The 19,948-nt window shown below is 55.6% G+C and overlaps 2 protein-coding genes across 3 annotated transcripts; one reads left to right on the forward strand and one right to left on the reverse strand.

Annotated features, from left to right (window-relative positions):
• The first annotated feature begins 1,184 nt into the window (after nt 1–1,184).
• Nucleotides 1,185–8,096, forward strand: Fscn2 (fascin actin-bundling protein 2, retinal). 2 transcript variants are annotated; one of them, XM_021178219.2, is made up of 5 exons: nt 1,185–2,186; nt 6,550–6,706; nt 7,149–7,270; nt 7,575–7,742; nt 7,821–8,096. In XM_021178219.2, exons 1-5 carry the CDS (start codon nt 1,361–1,363, stop codon nt 8,024–8,026), a joined length of 1,479 nt encoding a protein of 492 aa, XP_021033878.1. In that variant the 5' UTR covers nt 1,185–1,360; the 3' UTR covers nt 8,027–8,096. The 2 variants fall into 2 exon arrangements, with proteins under 2 accessions (XP_021033878.1, XP_021033877.1); XM_021178218.2 differs by having other exon boundaries at nt 1,361–2,186; nt 7,149–7,293; nt 7,511–7,742.
• Nucleotides 8,097–9,469: 1,373 nt separating this feature from the next.
• Nucleotides 9,470–18,467, reverse strand: Faap100 (FA core complex associated protein 100). The gene is made up of 10 exons (XM_021176375.2): nt 18,180–18,467; nt 17,962–18,080; nt 16,345–17,300; nt 15,032–15,188; nt 13,833–14,602; nt 13,058–13,194; nt 12,049–12,165; nt 10,598–10,684; nt 10,177–10,312; nt 9,470–9,955 (listed from the first exon to the last, which is right to left on the reverse strand). Exons 1-9 carry the CDS (start codon nt 18,342–18,344, stop codon nt 10,181–10,183), a joined length of 2,640 nt encoding a protein of 879 aa, XP_021032034.1. The 5' UTR covers nt 18,345–18,467; the 3' UTR covers nt 9,470–9,955; nt 10,177–10,180.
• Between the last annotated feature and the right edge of the window lie 1,481 nt (nt 18,468–19,948).

Consider the following 19,948-nt stretch of genomic DNA (forward strand, 5'->3'; position numbering starts at 1 on the left):
TTTGTTTTTTCGAGACAGGGTTTCTCTGTATAGCCCTGGCTGTCCTGGAACTCACTTTGTAGACCAGGCTGGCCTCGAACTCAGAAATCCGCCTGCCTCTGCCTCCCGAGTGCTGGGATTAAAGGCGTGCGCCACCACGCCCGGCTTCCCTCTTGGATTTTATGGGAGTGCTTTTAGAAGCACGGTGAAGACTGTGCCCCACATAGCCCCTCTATATTCAAGTCCTTAAAAGCCACAGGCCAAGCCCATAACCCTGTGATCTGAGCAACAGTAATCAGGTCTCCAAGTCTGTCAAAGACTGTTGAAGTTAGACTGCCCTGAGCTCCCTGCACAGAAGGGAAGAGCATCATGTCCTGAGCGAGAGTCGGCAGGGGACATAGGATCCCTGGCATACCCTGCTTCACAGGTGTGTCCCTGCACATGCAGTCCTGGATGTGAGCATCACGTGGTTGCCTAGCATACCATATGAGGCTGCTCTTTCCAAACCAAGTGGACAAGGCACACCAGGGCATCTGTCTCCACATTGCCGTCCTTGCTGAGGGTCAAGGTGTCCCAGCTTATGTGTGCCACTTAGGCCCTCCCTGCTGCCTCCCCAGCCCATGACTCAGGGGCAGACACAGGGCAGTGTCAAGCTCAGGGCCAAACTCAAGGATAGGAACTGTGTGGCCAGGGGGATAGGACAGGCTGCTGCTGCATGCTACAGGGGGCCTTATTGCTCCTGGTGGCAGGAATCAGAGATGCAGTAACTGGATCCTGAAGAGGATCTGGCAGGCCACTGAGGGTGGAGGGCTGCGATCAGGTTGCCACCCTGCTGTGAGTTTTCCACTGGGCTGCTTTTTCTAACTTGGGAAAAGAGCTGGGCTGGAAACAGGGTCTGAGCTGGGGACTGGGAAGCCCTGAAGCAATTGTCTTCAGTAAGAAGAGAGACTAAGAGCCGTGGAATCTACAGTTTATAGGGCTTAGGACCCAGGCAGCCGTGGGTGAGGACAAGGAGGTGGTCAGCCTCGCTTTTGTCCTGCTGGGCATTGACTCTGTTCTTGGTGCTACCCAGGAGCCACTGAAATCCAAGCTGGGGCTAAGGCAAGGTGGCTACTGCTCCTAAGCCAGTGCACTTCTGATCCGCCCTCCTCACCCGCCCTCGGCTGCCTGCTGGCCATGTAAGATCTGCCTGGGTGGCCGAGGCCACAAGACAGAGGGAGGCAGCATTGGAGCAGGTAGAGTCCATGTTGCTGGCTAGGCTTGGGAGCCAAGGGTCAGATAAACAGATCTGGGCCTCAGCAGGGGGCTACAGGCCCCCTGAACAGAACACTCAGAGAGAGTTCCTTCCCAGGCCCCTGAAGCAACGTGGCTAGCCTCAAAGATGCCAACCAACGGTCTGCACCAGGTGCTGAAGATCCAGTTTGGCCTTGTTAACGATGCCGACCGCTACCTGACTGCAGAGAGCTTTGGCTTCAAGGTCAACGCCTCCGCAGCCAGCCTCAAGAGGAAGCAGATCTGGGTCCTGGAGCCCGACCGGGGGCAGGGCACTGCTGTGCTGTTCCGTAGCAGTCACCTAGGCCGCTACCTGTCAGCAGAAGAAGATGGACGTGTGGCCTGTGAGATGGATCAGCCGGGCCGTGACTGCCGCTTCCTGGTCTTGCCGCAGCCTGACGGGCGCTGGGTGCTGCAGTCAGAGCCACACGGCCGCTTCTTCGGTGGCATTGAGGACCGACTGTCCTGCTTTGCCACGACCATTTCCCCGGCAGAGCTGTGGACTGTGCACCTGGCCATCCACCCACAGGCTCATTTGCTGAGTGTGAGCCGTCGGCGCTACGTGCACCTGTGCCTTCAGGAGGATGAGATGGCAGCAGACGGTGACATGCCATGGGGTGTGGACGCACTAGTTACCCTCATTTTCCAGAGCAGGCGGTACTGCCTCAAGTCTTATGACAGCCGCTACCTTCGCAGCGATGGCCGCCTTGTCTGGGAACCTGAAGCCCATGCCTGCTACACGCTGGAGTTCAAGGCAGGCAAACTGGCCTTCAAGGACTGTGACGGCCGGTACCTGGCACCTGTGGGGCCTGCCGGCACACTCAAGGCTGGTCGCAACATGAGGCCCAGCAAGGATGAACTCTTCGACCTGGAGCAAAGTCACCCACAGGTGGTGCTGGTAGCTGCCAACCGGCGCTATATCTCTGTGAGGCAAGGTAGGGTAGGGTAGCTGATATTGTGTAGTGTGTGCACATATGTAGAGACCTGCCACGTGATGGGGTGGAGGGAGCTGTTTACTGGAGATGGGTGTCTTTACACACAGTGTAAGTGGGGCTGCTGGCTTCAGGAGTCCTCGTCACTCTCCAGACATCTGGAGAGTATCAGCTGCCTCTAAGATTGGAGAGGTGTAGCGGTGTAGCGAGGCAGAATCTGGGGGCAGTGGGAGGGGGGAAGCAAGCTGGGGGGCTGATACACCTTTGCTCTCATACCACCCTACTTTCTCATCTTTGGGGGAGATGAGGGACAAGGGCAGGGCAAAGTGCTTGACCATTGGGAACCTTTGGGACCCCCCCCCCCAAGAATGAGACTTCATTGTTATCCTCAGTGTTAGACATGGCTAACGCAACCTTACTTAGGTCCTGTGCTTCTAAGGGGAGGGTGCCATGTCTACCTGTGGGGTGTGTCTTGGTTTTCATCGTCGTTTCCTGGCCACTAGTCACTTGTGTGACACCTGAGCAGTCTGAGGTAAACACAGTGTTCCTACTGCCCTATAAAGAAGCCAAGAGTCTGGCCCAGGCCAGAAGGAACAGTTGCTTCCATCTTGGGCTCTGTGCTCATGCACCCCAGGGTGCCCAGATATACCTTGGCCTGAGTGCTCTGAGCTCACTCAAATGGAGAGGCGAGACAGGAAACGTTCCTCCTTACTCTCTTCGACCCCTTTACACCAGCACTTGCCAGAGAAAGGGCAGCTCCCATGTGCCTGTCGTGACCCTGCCCACTGCTATAGTAGCACATAGATGTCCAGTCTCCTTGGGCATCTTATGTCCTATCCAGATGGCCAGGGACACCCACTTGGGAGGCTAGGCTGCCCAGAAGAACCTGCAAATGCAGGCATGGCCTTTAGGTCAGTCTGAGGCAATAACAGGCATTAGAGTTACCATCCCTGTGGTCCAGCCACACTGCCTGGCCTGGGAAAGGTCAAAATGTTCGCAGACCTCAGTTAAGCAAGCTAGCTGGGGCAGTGTAATGGAGTGCTACTTGGAGAAGAGGGGGTGGAGGGTGCCAGACATGGATTGTAACAAATGGCCTGTAACAGACTCATAAAAGGAGGTGGTGACAGAAGTGTCTATACTGGTGGCCATGCTATGTGGCTTGGTGGGGAGGTTAATGATGTTGGGTGAAAATGGTGGAGGTGGTGAAGATGGTGATGGAGAGGGGGGGTGAAGCGGAGGTGGTGACGGTAGCAGTGATGATGGTGATGGTGTAGTGTCAGTGATGATGGTGGTTTGGGGGTTGGAGCAGTGATGGGATGTGGGCTTAGGATGTCACTCAGTGGCGAGCACTTGCCTAGTGCATACAACACCGATTTCCATTCCCAACACAGAAGAAAAAAAAAAGATGGTGGATTTGAGAGTCATGGAGCTGGGTAGGATAGCAGATTGCTTCTCAGCCTTTAAAAACACGGTGTGTATGTGTATGTGTCGGAAGGGTACAGGCACATGAGTACAGGTGCCTGCAGAAGCTAGAAGAGGATGCTGGCTCCTCTGGAGCCCGCCTGGTAAGGGTGCTGGGAACAAAACTCAGGTCCTCTGCGAGAATAGTAAGTGCTCTTGAACCCTAGCCATCTCTTACATAATAACAAACAATTAGGGCTGGTGAGATGGCTCAGTGGGTAAGAGCACCCGACTGCTCTTCCGAAGGTCCATAGTTCAGATCCCAGCAACCACATGGTGGCTCACAACCATCCGTAACGAGATCTGGCGCCCTCTTCTGGAGTGTCTGAGGACAGCTACAGTGTACTTACATATAATAAATAAATCTTAAAAAAAAAAACCAAACAATTAATAATAACTAGCTGGGCTGGGCATGGGGGCACACGCCTTCAATCCCAGCACTCGGGAGGCAGAGGCAGGAGGATTTCTGAGTTTGAGGCCAGCGTGGTCTACAGAGTGAGTTCCAGGACAGCCAGGGCTATACAGAGAAACCCTGTCTCGAAAAACAAAAACAAAAAAACCAACCAAACAAAATAATAATAATAACTAGCCGGAAACAGTGGTACACACCTTTAGTCCCAGCACTTGCAAGGCAAGGACAGGTGGATCTCTGAGGCCAGCCATAATGAATTCCAGGAAAGCCAGAGCTGCTTAGTAAGACTTTATTGCTGTGTGTGTGTGTGACATGTGGGCACACACATGCCGTGACACACTTGTAGAGGTCAAAGTAGACCTCTGTGGAGTCTGTTTTTTCCTGCCACCTTTACATGGCTCCAGGTATCAGTCTCAGATCACTAGCTTTCAAGGCAAGCACCTTGACTTGCTGAACAATCCAAGTGGTCTCTTCCGAGCCTTTTTTTGTTTTTTGAGACAGGGTTTCTCTGTGTAGCTCTGGCTGTCTTGGAACTTGCTCTGAATAGAGCAGGCTGGCCTCCAACCCAGAGATTTGCCTGCCTCTGCTGGGATCAGAGGTGTGTGCCGCCTCTGCCCAGCTCTTGAGTACACTGTATGTGACTGTGTCCTTTGGTGGTGGACTCTCCTGCTAAGGGCAGTAAAGAAGAGGCACACTGCGCTTCCTTCACTGGGGTTGATGGTGCCTGCCAGCAGTTCCTGCCTCCGCATTGGTGTCAAGTAGGGCTTTGTGTTGGGGGTGGAAGTGACATCCAGCTCAAGGAAGCCGGAGAGGTGATTTGGGTGTTTGTCCTGGCCAGCACAGCACCTATGGAGTAGCAGCCCATCTTGGTCTGGCCACTTGGAGAGACAGCTCCAGACTTGTCTTCTAGCCAGGAGCCGCCTATGAGTAGCCACTTTGTAGTTACACTACTAGGCTTCTTTGCTACCGTCTGCCTGTCTCTGCATTCACTGGTGCTGTAGGGCTGACATGCAGCTCAGCTGTGAGCATTTGTCTCTGCTAGTAACAGACCTACTCAACCCCTTTCCTGAATCCTAGCAGACACACCTCACACTAGTCCAGAATGCACCCCTCACCACTGTCCAGATCATTCTGGATTCTATGCCCCTCTCACTGCCAGCTTAGTTCCCTACAAGCAGGTGAGAATGAGGGGGAAGGTGCGTGTGGGCACTCTGTCTGCAGAGGCAGGAGCCGTGATGTGGGATATAGCATCTTGGCCTGCGAGATGGAGGTGTGGGTGAGGTTGATGGGCGGTGCTAGTTGCCATGCCCAGCTAAGGTCCTCTGACCTGGTTTTGCCTTCTGTCCCTGCATGGATCTTTGTTGAGATGCGACTTTTCTTATAGCATACATCCACATGACACACCATCCAGAATCCCACAGTACACAGAGCTGAGGGCCATCCTTGGCTCCACCACCGCTCAATCTAGTATTTGTTGCTGCAAAGCTGAAGCTCCAGAGGTGGGAGCAGTAAAAACGACTGTTGGGTCTTTAGAGGTGGCTCAGTGGTTAAGAGCACTGGCCGCTCTTCCAGAAAACCCACATTCAACTCCAAGCACTCACATGGCCGCTCACAACCACCTGTAGCTCCAGTGCCAGGGGAGCTGACTTCCTCTTCTGGCCTGAGTGGGCCCTTTCCTGGGGCTTTGTCAGCTGCTCTTCTTCATAGGAGCAGCGATCTTCAGCGTGAGAGGGCCTGGGCATGGCCTTTGGGAGCTAGAAAAAGGCAGCACACCTCAGCCTCTTCCAGGGGCCACTGTTTGGTTGTTCCCCTCTTCTGCACGGTTAGATCAGATGTGGCCTGACCTTCAGGCTTTGTCCCCCACCTCCTACTGTGACACTTTGAGTACCCTGGGATCTTGAGGGCTCTACCTGCCACACTATTCAAGAATAACCTGTTGCCATAGAAACTGATGCAATTTGTTGGAGGGAGCTCAAGTTTATGGGACCATCTTGAGGTTGTTTCAGGGCTGGCATGCTGAGCCAGGCCATGGTACAGTAGGCCTCTCTGTCCACATTACAGGAACACCAGGCAGGCTCTGGGCACCCTGTCCTCCCCAGAGACTCAAGTGTATGTGGGAGGTGGGCTGGTTACCAGCCACTGGCTATGATCTAGGTCACCTCAGCGGGAAGGTCAGAGACCCCACCTGGCAGCCTAAGGGTAAATTATAAATAGAAACCGCTGTAAATCCTCTCAAGAGAGCAGGGACAAGCAGATTCCCTGCTGACCAGCACAATGGGGATTTAGCATCACGAAAGGTACTGTCAGGGAGTGTGGGAAGAGCTGGGTTAAGAAGCCATCCTTAGAGGCATGTCTGTGTGAGGTGTGCTGGTCGCTGATGGTCCTGGGCAGCCTCTGACAGATGGCTTTATACTACCCTAGAGCATACTTCCCCCTCCTTCTCGGGCTTCCCAGGAGAGGTGTGAGCAGCTTCCGTGTGTCTTCTCCCTCCAGGAATCAATGTCTCAGCCAATCAGGATGAAGAACTGGGTCATGAGACATTCCTGATGCAAATCGACCAGGAGACAAAGAAGTGTACTTTCTATTCCAGCACTGGGGGCTACTGGACCTTGGTCACCCATGGGGGCATTCAGGCCACAGCCACACAAGTGTGAGTGCACCTGTCCTTGTCTGTCACCTTCACCACCATCACCCTCACAACCACGACTGACGGTCACAGCATCCCCACCACCATCACATTTTTGGTTTTGTTTGTTTGTTTTGAGAGAGAGGGTTCACTATGTAGCCTTGGATGGCTTGGAATGTAGTTTCCAACCCAGAGATCTGCCTCTGCTGGGATTAAAAGTTGGTGCCGCTACACCTAGTGACCACTGTCACTTCGGTCATCACCTCCACCGGCACCCTGAGCACAGCCTCAACAGTGAGAATAGCAGCCCAATCAGAAAAGAACGCGCACTGGCGTGGGGAGTCGCTCTTACTGGCAATGGGTACTTCTGTGGAGGGCAGGCTTCTGTTCCACCTTGGAACCCAAGGGGGATTAGGGAGGCCAAACTCTGCACCCCCCCCTCTGAGATCTCCCCCCTCCCCCACAGCTCTGCCAACACCATGTTTGAAATAGAATGGCATGGCCGGCGGGTGGCACTTAAAGCCAGCAACGGGCGTTTTGTGTGCATGAAGAAAAACGGGCAGCTGGCCGCCATCAGCGACTTTGTGGGTGAGCATTCCCTGCCTCTGTCAGTTGGGACAGCTCTCCATCCAGAGTCTGTGCACCTGAGGTCAACTTGATCCATCCGGAAGGAGTCACATTCCCGGGTGGCTTTTCCTTTCCTGTCTTTGGGGAACCCTGGGCACCTCCTTCATACCTTCTATATTAGGAACGAATGCCTGCTTCTGTGGTGGTGCCAGGCTCCTTGCCACAGCAGCACACTAGGCAGTGGCACACCTGGACCCCAAGTCCACAGCCTGGAAAGGACAGATGGGGGTGGGGAGTGGTCAGTTCACAGCACCCTCTCCTGCAGGCGAGGACGAGCTGTTTACTCTCAAGCTCATCAATCGACCTCTCCTGGTGCTGCGTGGCCTGGATGGCTTTGTGTGCCACCGCCGGGGCTCCAACCAGCTGGACACTAACCGTTCCACTTATGACGTCTTCCACTTGAGCTTCAGGGATGGCGCCTATCAGATTAGAGGTGTGGGAGAGAAATGTTCAGGGGGAGGGGGGGGGCTCAGTGCACTTGGGCCCTGCTAACCTCCAGCCTTGCCCCCAGGCCGTGGAGGTGGGTTCTGGTACACAGGCAGCCATGGAAGCGTGTGCAGCGATGGTGACTTGGCGGAAGATTTCCTCTTCGAGTTCCGAGAGCGTGGCCGTCTGGCCATCCGAGCCCTCAGCGGCAAGTACCTTCGTGGAGGAGCCTCAGGGCTCCTGCGTGCTGATGCAGACCTGCCTGTGGGGGAAGCTCTCTGGGAATACTGAGGACTCACAGGAGGTCAACCCCAGAGCCCACCGACCCAGCATTAAACCTTTGTTGCGGAGTTGCTATGGGCTCAAGCTGCCATTTGGTAGTAGGAAGGGTCCTGGAGTCCCCAAGTCCCCTCTGCTCAGCACCAGAGCTCTGCCCTGGGGAAGCCCTCCCCTTTCTGGGCAAGGGCCATGGCTAGAGGTGGGGCTGCCTCTGTCCCTTCACCCATTTTGCCCCAGCAGTTTCTAGGCTTTGGGTCAGAGACTGAGGAAGGTCCCTGTGACCTTGGCTGACTTGGGGCTCAAAGTTCTCTTCCAGTGAGCCCGAGTGGGGAGACAATGTGCAGCTGGTGGAGACGGCAGGAAGCATGCTGGAAAGGAAGTGGTGGCTGACTCGTGCCCTCACTATTAGGACTGCCCTTGGCTTACCCAAAGTGACCAGGGACATGTCAGGGAATATCCCTACTAACACTTGGAGTTGCCCTTAGCAGCCATCCAGAGTGGGCCAGGTCTCAAGAGTCTGGTGGTCCATGGCCTGCAGTGTTTCGGATGTCAGGCCTGCCTAGCATGTACAGGGACACCACACAGGTGCCGAACAAGGCTAGGGACCCAGCTGGAATAATGTACTCCACGGTGACATGTCAAGTGTGACTCTTCAGCTAAGATTGGTATTTCTTTTCCTCTGGCAGCCACCTAAGCCTGGCATGGGCTCTACTAATTTATCCAGTCCCAAGGATAATAGGCCCCAGCCCTGATGCAGGTCTGTGCCCAGGAGTCTAGGAAGGCTGAGAAGGTAGGGCAGCATCAGCACCAGCCCCTGAGGACATGTGCTCCAGCTCAGGCTAAGGAGGAGCCTTCCCATCTCTGGGGTATAACGGCAAGTAGGGGACACTCATAATTGTGGACTCTGACAGAGACAGAAGCCAGTGCAGCCCAGCAGACACCTCTGTTTTCCAAGGTGGCCCTTTACGTCCTGTGGGTTGAACCAGCCTCTCTAACTTGTCGAGAGCACACTACATACAGGTGTATGTCCCTTGGGCAAGAGGAGCCTTGAAGACAAGTTGTGGACAGGGCTCTTAGCAGGCCGTCCGGGGCCAAGGTCAGCTGGTAGCCCTGGGGATGAGGGTTACAAAAGCCAGTCTTGTACAGAGTCAAGGCGGTGTCTAGAGTGGGCCCATTCCACTTCCTAACTGCCTCTTGGAGAACTCTGTCCTGTAGGATGGACAGACTCCTGTGTAAATGCCCTGTGAGGTGAAGGTGGCAGGAGCCAGTAGCCTCAGTCTGGCCAGACCTTGAAGGGCAGATCTTTGGCCCCAAATGGCCACATGAGCCTTGGTGGAGGGTATGTGGGCCCTGAGGAGTGTCCTTTGGCCAAAGGGCAAGGAGAAGCTGGGAAGGGTTGCCCACCCAACTGCACAGAGCTCAACAGAGCACAGAGCACAACACAGAGGCGGAGGGTAGAACTGAGTGGACTTCAGTGGATACCTGGAACTTCACAAAAGGCAGCTTGTCAGCACAGCACCTCACAGACAGACAACAGGAGCAGGCACAGAGCTCTGCAGACACGCTCCCCTCCCACAGCAACGACAGCACCAGCAGCAGGGCAGGGCCCAGCTGAAGGAGGAGGCTGGGACAGGGACCAGAGAGCAGCACAGTGCTGGGGGCAGCCCGTGCCCGGCAGGTGTCGCCGGGAGCCCTCCCATGGTCTTTGTGCTTTGGTTGCAGTGAGCACTCTGCCCCCTGGTGGCCCCAGAGAGGCAGCCAGCACTCCTGGGGTGTGCTGGGGTCAGCAAACTTGGAAGTCTGAGCCCCAGAAACCCTGTGTCTCCATGGCCTGAGTTCTTGGGTGACGGTATTTCCCATCAGGGTGCAGAGGTTCCAGTTGAGGGCTGCTGCCAGGCAAGCCCCAAGTGTGTCCCGCAGTGACGTGGAGCCGGCCAGCAGCTGTCGGGAAGGAGGAAGGCATGAGGCACTAAAGCCTGTTAGGTTCAGACATGCCTGAAGCTATGTCACCCCCACCCCCTTTTCTCTGCCTTCCTGACTATTCAAGAGGTGTAGCTGCCTGAACTAGGGAACCAAAGGGTAGCCTTGTCCAATCTAGGTAAAGCACCAGGGTCAGCATCCTGGAGGAAGTGTGGAGAGCGAGCGGGCCAGGGCCTACCTACCTGGTCACAACAGGACAAGGCTAGGGTTGCGCAGCTGCTTGTAAATGTGCAGGAGCTTCTGGGCTGTGGAGCAGGAGCTCAGCTCATCCTCTGTGCACAGCTGGTCGCGCAGTGCTTGCACCTCACGGAGCAGTTCCTGCGGGTGGGTGGGCGGCAAGCTCAGGCCTGTGTCCCCCCCCCCCCCGGGGACAGCTTATACTTGGAAGGTAGTGGGCAGTCCAAAGAGGAGCAACGGGCCACACAACCTTAATTATGTAACACACGGCCACACCGGTATGGCCGGGCAAAGGGGAAAGGGATACGGCCCTATACATTCTGATCCCATGCAGAGAGTGCAGCCCCCACGGCTGGTCCCTTCTGAGTGCTGTCTTCCTTCCATGCCATCTGGGGACACTCCTCAAACCCAGGCACTGGGGCTTACCTGGTGGTTGGCATGGATCTGCTGTAGATACTGCATGCGGAGGTCAGGTGGGCTGGAGCCTAGGGCTGCTTGCTCTGTGACCATTGTCTGGAGGACATAAGGGTTTTTGTGAGTGTGTGAGTGTGTGTGTGTGTGTGTGAGAGAGAGAGAGAGAGAGAGAGAGGAGAGAGAGAGAGAGAGAGAGTGCTTCCCATTGTCCAGAATGAGAGAGAGAGAGAGAGCGAGAGAGAGCGCAGAGAGTGCTTCCCATTGTCCAGAATAGGTGACCGAGGCTAGAGGGTAAGGTCCTCCTGCTCCTCAGAGTGGAGTGACCCCTTCTTATCTGTTTCCTGGCTTTCTGCTCAGCTGACCCTGAGTCCTGTGGAGAGCCCACTCATTCACCCACTAGTGTTTCCCACCCGTTCACCAGGACTTTCCTCAGAGCAGCAGGAATTCCCAAGCTTGCTATGTAGCAGGCTGGCCTTGAATTCCTGATTCTCCTGACACAACCTAACACAATCTAGTATTTGGGGGATATACCACTAGGGTTGATCAAAGAGCCTTTGTGTGTATTTGTTTGAGGCAGGTTTCTCTGTGTAACTCTGGCTGTCCTCGAACTCACAGAGATCTGTGTGCCTCTACCTCCCAAGTGCTGGGATTAAAGGCGTGCGCCACCACCATTATAAGGCTACGTCCTTATAATGGTAAATTTGAGCAAGAGGCGACTAGTCCCCGGAGACACCACTGCTTTGACGACTCCCCTGCTATTCCACACCTTGGAGACTGAACTCCTGGACGCATGCACGAAGCCTGTCACTCACTTCATGGAGTGATCTTCACAACTGGGAGTCATGTGCCAGGAGAGAACACAAGGGCTGGCCTTCCAGCTTTAAAACCACTAGCACCTCCAACCTGGTCTCCCATTCACTGAGCTGTCAGCTGTCGGCTCCCGAATCTTAGGGGTCAAGTTCCAAGCTGAGGTGTGGGGGGGTGTTATAGCCAAGAACCAGCTGCAGACCTTGCCTTGGGGCTGGGCCACACCAGTCACAAGCAGGTGATAGCTGATCTGGACAGCCACCTGAGGCACTAGGGGAGACCCGGGGCGTGGAGCGACCCAGACTTGGAAGCTCTTCATCTGAGTAGGCCAGAGACACAGCGCTCATGTAACTTCTCCATGATAGTGGCCTCCTTGGCTGTTCCCTCTTCATAGCTCAGGGACACTGGTCTAAAATCCATTCCCAGGGCTCAGACCCAGATGGGAGGGACACAAGGACTACAAACTTATCAGACATATGGACTCAGACATTTCTGAACGTGTCACAGGGGCTGACAGGACATCTGGAGGGGCATCTTGTTTGCTGGGAGGGCTCACGGGGCATCATATCCTGTTGCCCACAGCTGTGTGGGTCCGCAGCGGAAACCCAGATAGGGGCTTACTGCCTTCAGAGCCCCCACCCCTGTGGCTGAGGTACCTGTATTCGTCTGATGATGGCATGGTGCGCCCTACACATGTTGGCCAGAGAGGAGCTCTCCACTTGGATCTCCACAGCCTGGATGGGGCCTGCAGGGCTCAAATCAGTCACAGCTACCTGCAACACAGAGGCCTTGAGTAGCCTTGAACAGCCGGTCTGGGCTGTTCTTTACACTGTAAAGGTGAGCAGACCGTACAAACAATGGAGAGAAACCCACCTGCAGGGGACAACAGTATCAGGATGACAAGCCGATCCTGTAGGACCCACCTCATTCCGAGCCACATCAAGCTATACTTGGCTCCATGACAGGAAGGGAGGTCCTCACACAAGGAGCTGACAAGCCCGTCTGTGGGCATCTCAGCCCCTTCTGGGAGGTCCTTCCTGTGCTAACTACAGGCTGGGTAGCCATGGCTTTCTCTCCACAGCAACATAAGAACCAGAACGTGGGGCCTGTAGAAAGGCCTGGGCAACCAAGGGTTTCTCCGTGTGGCTGCGAACACAGAGGCTGTCCACCAACCGCTAACTACTGCCAGTTCCTATACTTGGCCTAGGAAGGTGTCTGGGTTAGAAGCTGGCTACAGCCTGGCTTGAAGGGGAAGTATAGTGGACAGTGGGGCTAAGGAGTTTGGAGGACACAGCCTGCGCTCTGGGGTAGAGGCCCACAGCTCTTGGCAGACAGGGCTAGTCTCCTAGAGTCTCTGACAGGCAAATGTAAAGCTCTGGTGTGTGCGTGTGCGAGGGATGGGCTGTCTCACTTGACGGGGCACACCGCCCTTTGGTGGTCCAACAGTGACCTGTTACCAGCTTGGGATGTTTCTTCATTCACTGTCCACTGCGACCCTAGCAGTGCACAAGAATGGGAACCCATGACGGACAGAGTTAGACAGGGCTGCTTCTCCCAGGGACACAATCTCAACGAGACTGACAGGCCAGTTAAAGTAACTCTTCACTGAGGACCATGAGCCCTGACGTCAGTCTCCCCAAGAACAGACAAGTGGTCCCTGCTTGCCTCATGGACGGTGAGGTTGACATCAGTTCCATCTGGGGCTATTCCCTGGATGGAAGACAGTGTCTGGGCCCGCACAACATCCACAGCAGCGTTCTCGGCAAGGAGCCACCGCAGGGTGGCACTGCACAGGTGGAAACCTGCAAGAGAGAGGCACCTGCTGGAGCTGAGACACCTGTGCGGCTTCCGCCAAAGGATCCTTTTCCAGTGCCACCTAAGTGTCTCAAATGCTCACAGCCCTTGTACAAGTAGGAAGCTAGGCAAGTTACACAAGAGGCAGGGAGGAATAGGGACTGTCAGGAACTCGTGGACCAGGGATTCAGGTAATCCTATGAGCCACACGGCAGTGCAGTCCCAGCTGCACTATGGTGCACACACAAGAAATGCTGCGCAAGACTGCTGCAGCTCTCTCCAGGACAGAGGTACTGATGACAAGGACACTTCTGCCACAGATGCAGCCCAAACAATACAAATGACTCTTCACACAGTGAAAGCAAAAGCCAGGCCCAGACAGAACAGCTTTTGGTCTGGAGACTCCATGGTGCACTGTGTGTGAGAACTCACCAAGCTGCTCTCTGGTGACATGTACCTCTGCCTAGGCTGTGACATCTCAGTTTTTAAGAAACACACAGAGGATGGAGACAGGGCAACCCAACACAAGATCCAACAGTGGTCTGGGTGCAGTGGGACTCACAGAAGCCACGGGAAGAGAAAGGGACCCCTACTTCTACAGGCTGTAGGGCCCTGAAGCCAAAGTGAGGCCAGCCGTGCCACCAACCTGAGTGACTGTCTTCCAGGGCAGCTCTGAGAAGGCCCGCAGACACCCTGATTGAGGCTGTGGATGGAGGCAGGTACTTGGCCCGTAGGGAGGCAGCGCCAGTAGGCTCGCTGCCAGGGGCTTGGCAGGTCTTCAGGAAAGTTTCCACAGGATCACAGGCAGGGCCAGGCATACAGGGGGCCTGTGCAGGGTGCGCGGCTGTGCCGGCGAAGCGCAGGCACTGCAGCATGTCCACTGTGCGCTTGCACAGGGGCAGGCAGACGCCCTCTTGCTTAGGAAGGCTGAGAGGGAGCTGCTCCAGGTAGGGGGCCTCTAGAGGGTCTGAGGGGGCCAGGGCTGCACCCACCACCTCCCTGAGGCTGTAGAAGAGCCAGCAGGACATGGTCACAGGCAGGTCGAGCACACCACTCTCACTAGGGCCCAAGGGCAACGTCACTTCCCTCCGGCTGCCTGGGCCCAGTCTGTCCACTGGAATGGTGTAGGTGAAAGCTGAACCGGTCCCATCCAGGTCTAAGGCAGAGGAACTAGTCAGCACCTGAATACACAAGGTCCAGCCCTGGTCCAGGCTGAAGCTGCTGCTGTTCTCTAGTGTGCAGGTGGCCATCAGCATGTCTCGCAGCTCCAGGCGGCTCCAGGAGGTGGTGATGGTGCACGCGATGGGCCGATCACCCTCCGGATGGGACAGCAGGGCACAGCTCACGTTCATGGCCTCGTTGAGACTTGTGATGGCCTTGTTGCGTTGGTCAACAGCTTTCTTCAGAAAGGACACCCTGCAAAGGACAGTCAATGGCACCCAGGAGAAGGAGCTCACAGCCGAGGGAAGGAGCCATGGCTGCAGACTCCCTGGGGGGAAGGGACCAGATCATGGTCCAAGTACCAGCTCTCTGAGGATGCAAGCAGCTCCCAGGCCGAAGGAGAACATCTTTCTCTGCCTGCCCTGACTGTGAAATCCTTTGACCTGATCCTCACTCTTGGCTATACAAGGCAGGGAAGGATGGAGGCGCTGAACTGGCCCTTGACTCCTAGGGATGGGCTAGCCCCATAGGTCACCTCACATGTCCCAATCGGGCCTCTTTTCCTTTTGCAACACTCCGCTCCAGAGTGACAGTAGGTGTTAGGCTTTGTGGGAATATCCTCAAGTCACAAGGCCATAAAACCCAAAGTCAGGAGGAACACGAGGGACTAGCACTGCAGCTCACCTCTCAGAGACATCACCGATGTCCAAGAGCAGCTCCTTAATTTTCTGGCCTGCATTTGCCATGGCCATTTTGGCAGGCACAGGCGCCTCAGAGTTCAAGTCCAGACTGCAGGTGATCAGGCGTCCTTTAGAAGACAGGGCCAGGAGCTCGGTGCTACCTGATGACGGACACACGCAGGGCCGGTCAGGTCATAAATCTGGAGCAGCTGCCAGACACTCAGTGCTGTTCACTCTGGGCTCCAGAAAAAGGGTTGGCAGAGGACCCAGGCAGTGCCCAAGGAAGGCAATGAGGGGACACCTGGGAAGCCCACACCGGGGAGCTGCACAGATGAGGACCACTGATCTCTATACACATTTTGAAGTGCCTACACAAGATAATGTACCACAGATGTGATGCCATGGTGGCAACTGGTCCACACAGATAGGACAAAGAGAGGCTAGAGGAGGACACTGTATGGTGCCCAATTATTCAAATGTGTCACAGCCTTCAACAGGCCACACAGAGCAAGGCTGCTGAGCCTTCCAAAGAAAAGTGCCCTAGAAGCTGAGTTCTGCTCGCCTCAATTTCTAACGTCTCTACCATGTCCTCCTGCCCTGCCCCTGCCAAGGGTCTGCTCGCTTCCTCATCCCCCAACACAGCTCTTAACATGGACCCTGAAGTGGGCAGGTTAGTAGCTGGAAGTCAGTTCATAGGTATCCTGGTCTTAGGCTACGCCCCCTCACCGGAAGTGGTTTGGGTCTTTCCTTCTAAGCGTTTTTTGTTTTTTTGTTTTTTTTTCCTTCTCCTGTTAAATGTTTTCTGGAGCAGGCTTTAATACTCTTAGCTGATCTTAATGGGAAGACACTGGGGGAGGGGAGAGATGTCTTCCTCTCATGCCAGAGTCAGGCAAACCTAGCTAAGGCTTCCTTAGAGAACTTCAAGACACCCTCTGAATGGCTCATAAACAGGCCACACAGCAGCTAAAGCAGGCTCCTTGAGCTCTCAGAGGACACGTGGAGGTTTGGCCTGACCCAATTTGAAAGCTGCTGTGGGAGATGCTTAAACCAACCCCACAAGCCGTATGCTTGTGGCGCCCACCCAACTGAGGGGCCACAGCCGTGTTCCAGAGAGGACACACATACAAAGGTCCTTGACCCCAAGACAGGAGTGAGTGAACTTCTGGTCTGTGATGAGCCTGATGAGGAAGGCCCATACCTGCTGAATTAGCAAAAGTCTCACCAAACAAAAAGGCAAGGAGGAAGGACAGCTGAGGGAAGAGACCGTCAGGGAGGAGCCTGTCCTGCGCCTCTATGACGACGAATGGCAGCTCATACCTGTAGGTGCCCTTGCTGTCACACACAGAGCCAGGGCGCTGCAGATGTTCAAGCTGGCTGGGCACAGCTCAGAGGGTAGACCTCCTATGGCCCCGTCTGGCTTCTCAGGGTTCCAAGGACTGTCTCTCCAAGTCAAGTCTACCACACAGAGGTCTGAGGGAGTGCTGTGGTACATGTGGCCATCCCTGCCACAGGCGGCACAGAGCACAGGCCCTGGGAGGCAATACTCACGCAGCTCCGGCACCAGATTCCCTGACTCACTCCAGCTGGCCTTGATGGCCAGTGTCCGGCCCTGGTGACCAAGGGCTACTAGGCAGTCAGAGTGCTCATGCTGGCCAGGCAGCAGCTCTCCTGCTGCTTCCTCCTCATGTGGCTCTGCCCTCAAAGCCCCAATGAAGATCACAGGCTCCTCTAGGTGGTGGAGGATCTTGACCAGGACCTTTGGGTCACCAGGGGCTAACCCAGAAGTAACCAAGGCCTTCAGGACCACACAACAAAGCTGGCCATCAGGGAGACCGCAGAGGATCACAGGGGACTGCAGGAGGGTGGCATCGACTCCAAAGAGTAGACCAAAGAGAGCCTCCTCCAGCATGAAGCACCCACAGCCCTGGGGGTGACCATGAGGTGCCCTGGAGTCTGGTGGGAACACGCAGCACAGCACGGGCAGGAAGCGGGGGGCTGCAGGCTTCTCTGGCACCCCACCTGGTGGGGTGCAGGTGGACAACTCCACCTCACCGACCTGGCCTCCGGGCCGAGGCTCCTCCCCTGCACAGGGACGCTCAAACAGCTGCATCTTCCACTGGGTGGGGCCCTGTGCCAGGGTGACCAGCATATCATCCAGCACGGTGAAGGCACAGAGGGCAGCGTCAGGGAGGACACATGCATCCGGGTCCACATGGATCACAGGGTAGGGGGGAACCGCTTCCTCTTTGTCCTCACAGGCCTGGCTCCCAGACCTTCAGGAACAATGGAAGTGTAGTCAGTATTGGGTGGGGTAGACTCACACCGTGCTCAGCAGTAACCTGACTTGCTCTGAGTAGGCTAGGCAGGAGACATCACAGGCCATTCAGCAGGCCACACACACACACACACACACACACACACACACACACACGCTTGACACAGGATCAGCCAGAAACATAGTTCTGCAGACAGAGCGCGGCAGCGTGGGAACTATTCCCAAGGCTGCCTGGGCTGTGCACGGTGAATTCTTCCAGCACAAGCCAAGGGACAACGAGCTTTTGCCACTCACTCCTTGCCAGAGACATGGCCTTCTGAGACCCACTTCCAAGACGTCTTGCCAGGCACCCGAGGGCAGTGACAGCGGTGCTCCTGGTTGCAGACTTCACTACCTGAGCCTCAACATCTAAGAACTTCACGGAAGCAGACACTCTACTGCCACGCCTGCATATGGACAGGTACTGGAGGGTTCCAAGAGCGGGAATGGGCGGCCTAGACCGCAGTCCTCTGCTTCCTACCCCAGTGTGCTGTCAGTGGCCGTCAAAGGGACTACTACAGGGACAAACCGCGCACGGCTCGGCTCGGAGGACATGAAAGCAGGCCTCCCTGGGGACCCGACTTGTCACTGGCCGGCCGCGTGGGGCCACGCCCCCTCACCTGTCCAGCGAGTCCAACGACAGGCAGTAGATGCCAGTCCGGGCACACAGGACGTAGAGTGCCCTGCGGATGGCCAGGAGCTGCAGGTGCCATACCTGGTCGGGAAACTGGTACACCGCCTGGGCGCCAGGAGAGCGAGGTCAGGCGAGGGCACACGCGGCCCCGGCTCACCTCGGAACGGCGTCGCGCGCCCGCCCTCCCTCCCTCCCGCCGCTCACCGTCAGCAGCCCGCCCTCCTGGTCATACACATAGACGAACTCGCGACCGGTGGACAGAAAGACCTCCGCCTCATGTCGCAGCACAAACGGCTTCCCCGCCGCTCGGCCTCCGAGCGGGCAGCAGAAGTCCGACAGGTATTGCACGCGCGAGGAAGCGCCCGCCATCCTGCGGGCGCCGGGCCAGAGCTCAGCCCGGAGGGGCGGTGCCGCCTCCAGGCTTTACGGCCGCCCACGGCGCGGCGCGGCCTCCGCCGTAAAGCGGCCGCTGCGGAGGCGTGGCCGGAGCCTGCTGCAGGGGCGGGGACGGCTGCTCTACGGTCCGCTAGAGGGCGAGAACGCCCCGGAGGACTGGAGTGCAGACACCTTGGCTTAGCAAAGAGCCACGGTTTACAATGGGAGGCACAAAGCTGGAGGGTGGCCAAATAATGCAGTCCTGCAAGTTCACTGGGGCCCGCGTCTGGGCCCTTGCCTCGGATCACCTACCTGTTGAGCAGAGGTTGCTCTGGTGCAAGGCTGTATGCAGCACTTGCCCCGGCACCGTTTTGTGACAGCACTTGAGAGCACCACCCATATAGCACAGGGTTTCAGGAGTAGGGTGGCTCAGCACACCATTCAGTCCCTTGATAGGGAAAAAGGTGCTTCAGCCCAGCCATCCAGAAGAGCCTTTGCTCCACTCATGAACGCGGCAGGATGTAAGTGATTCTGCAGCAGAGGATGCTGAAAACCCTAATGAGCTGGGTCTAAGGGAAACCACATTTTCTTCAATGACAGCTCTACTTGGGGCTCCCTGAGGGAGCAGGCTGAGAATCCTACCCTGGAATGAGGCTCTAAGTACAAGATGAAATACTCACTACTCTTTCAGAGCACTCATCAGAAACTAGACACTACTGCCTATGCTTCTGAAGTGGCAGCTACTCGGGAGGCTGAAGGCAGGAATACTTGAGTTCGGAGCCAGCGCAGGCAACCTTGATTCTTAAAAGAACGCTCATCTGAAAATTATAGCGGACAATTCTACAAAGGTGCGTGGGGTCACAACCAGGTACAAAATGTGCTGTGAACTTAGAACATAGTATGATCCTAGTGTAGATGTCAAAACCACATCCTGGGGCTGGAGGACGGCTCAGCCTGTAAGAGCTCACACTATACTTGCAGAAGACCCACGTCTGATTCCCAGCGTCCACACAGGGAAGCTCACAACGCCCAACAGCTCCAGGGGCTCCCACATCTTTTACTGAGGTATTTATGTGTACAAAAGCATACGATTAAATAAATAAAAGCTGTGTGGTGGCATACACCTTTAATCCCAGCACTCAGGAGGAAGAGGCAGGTGGATCTGAGTTCAAGGCCAGGCTGGTCTACAAAGCTAGTTCTAGAACAGCAACGCTTATGAAAACAAACCAAACCAAAAAGCTCTGTCTGGAACTGGATCCCCCTAGCCCCAAATAATTTATTTCTTAGGCTTTATAGTTGTAGCCTGTCTGTGCCTCCAGAGTACTGGGAATAAAGGCACAGACCACTATGCCCAGCTGTAAATTAAGTTAAAAACAAAAAAAACCAACTTTAACCCAAGGGTAAAGCCTGGACCTATTTTATCATTTCTGAGTGGTCTCTGAAACAGATCTGAGCCCAAGCCCCAGGCTGCTCTGAAGACACCTTGAGTGGAAACAAGTGGGAGATGAGATGAATTCTTTGCAGCATCGGAGTCACCTCCAGGGTTGGAAGCATCGTCAGTTTATCTTCTGCACAACAGGTTCTAACACTCAGGACTG

Source organism: Mus caroli, chromosome 11 (genome assembly GCF_900094665.2).
Source record: "Mus caroli chromosome 11, CAROLI_EIJ_v1.1, whole genome shotgun sequence".
NCBI lineage: Eukaryota > Metazoa > Chordata > Mammalia > Rodentia > Muridae > Mus > Mus caroli.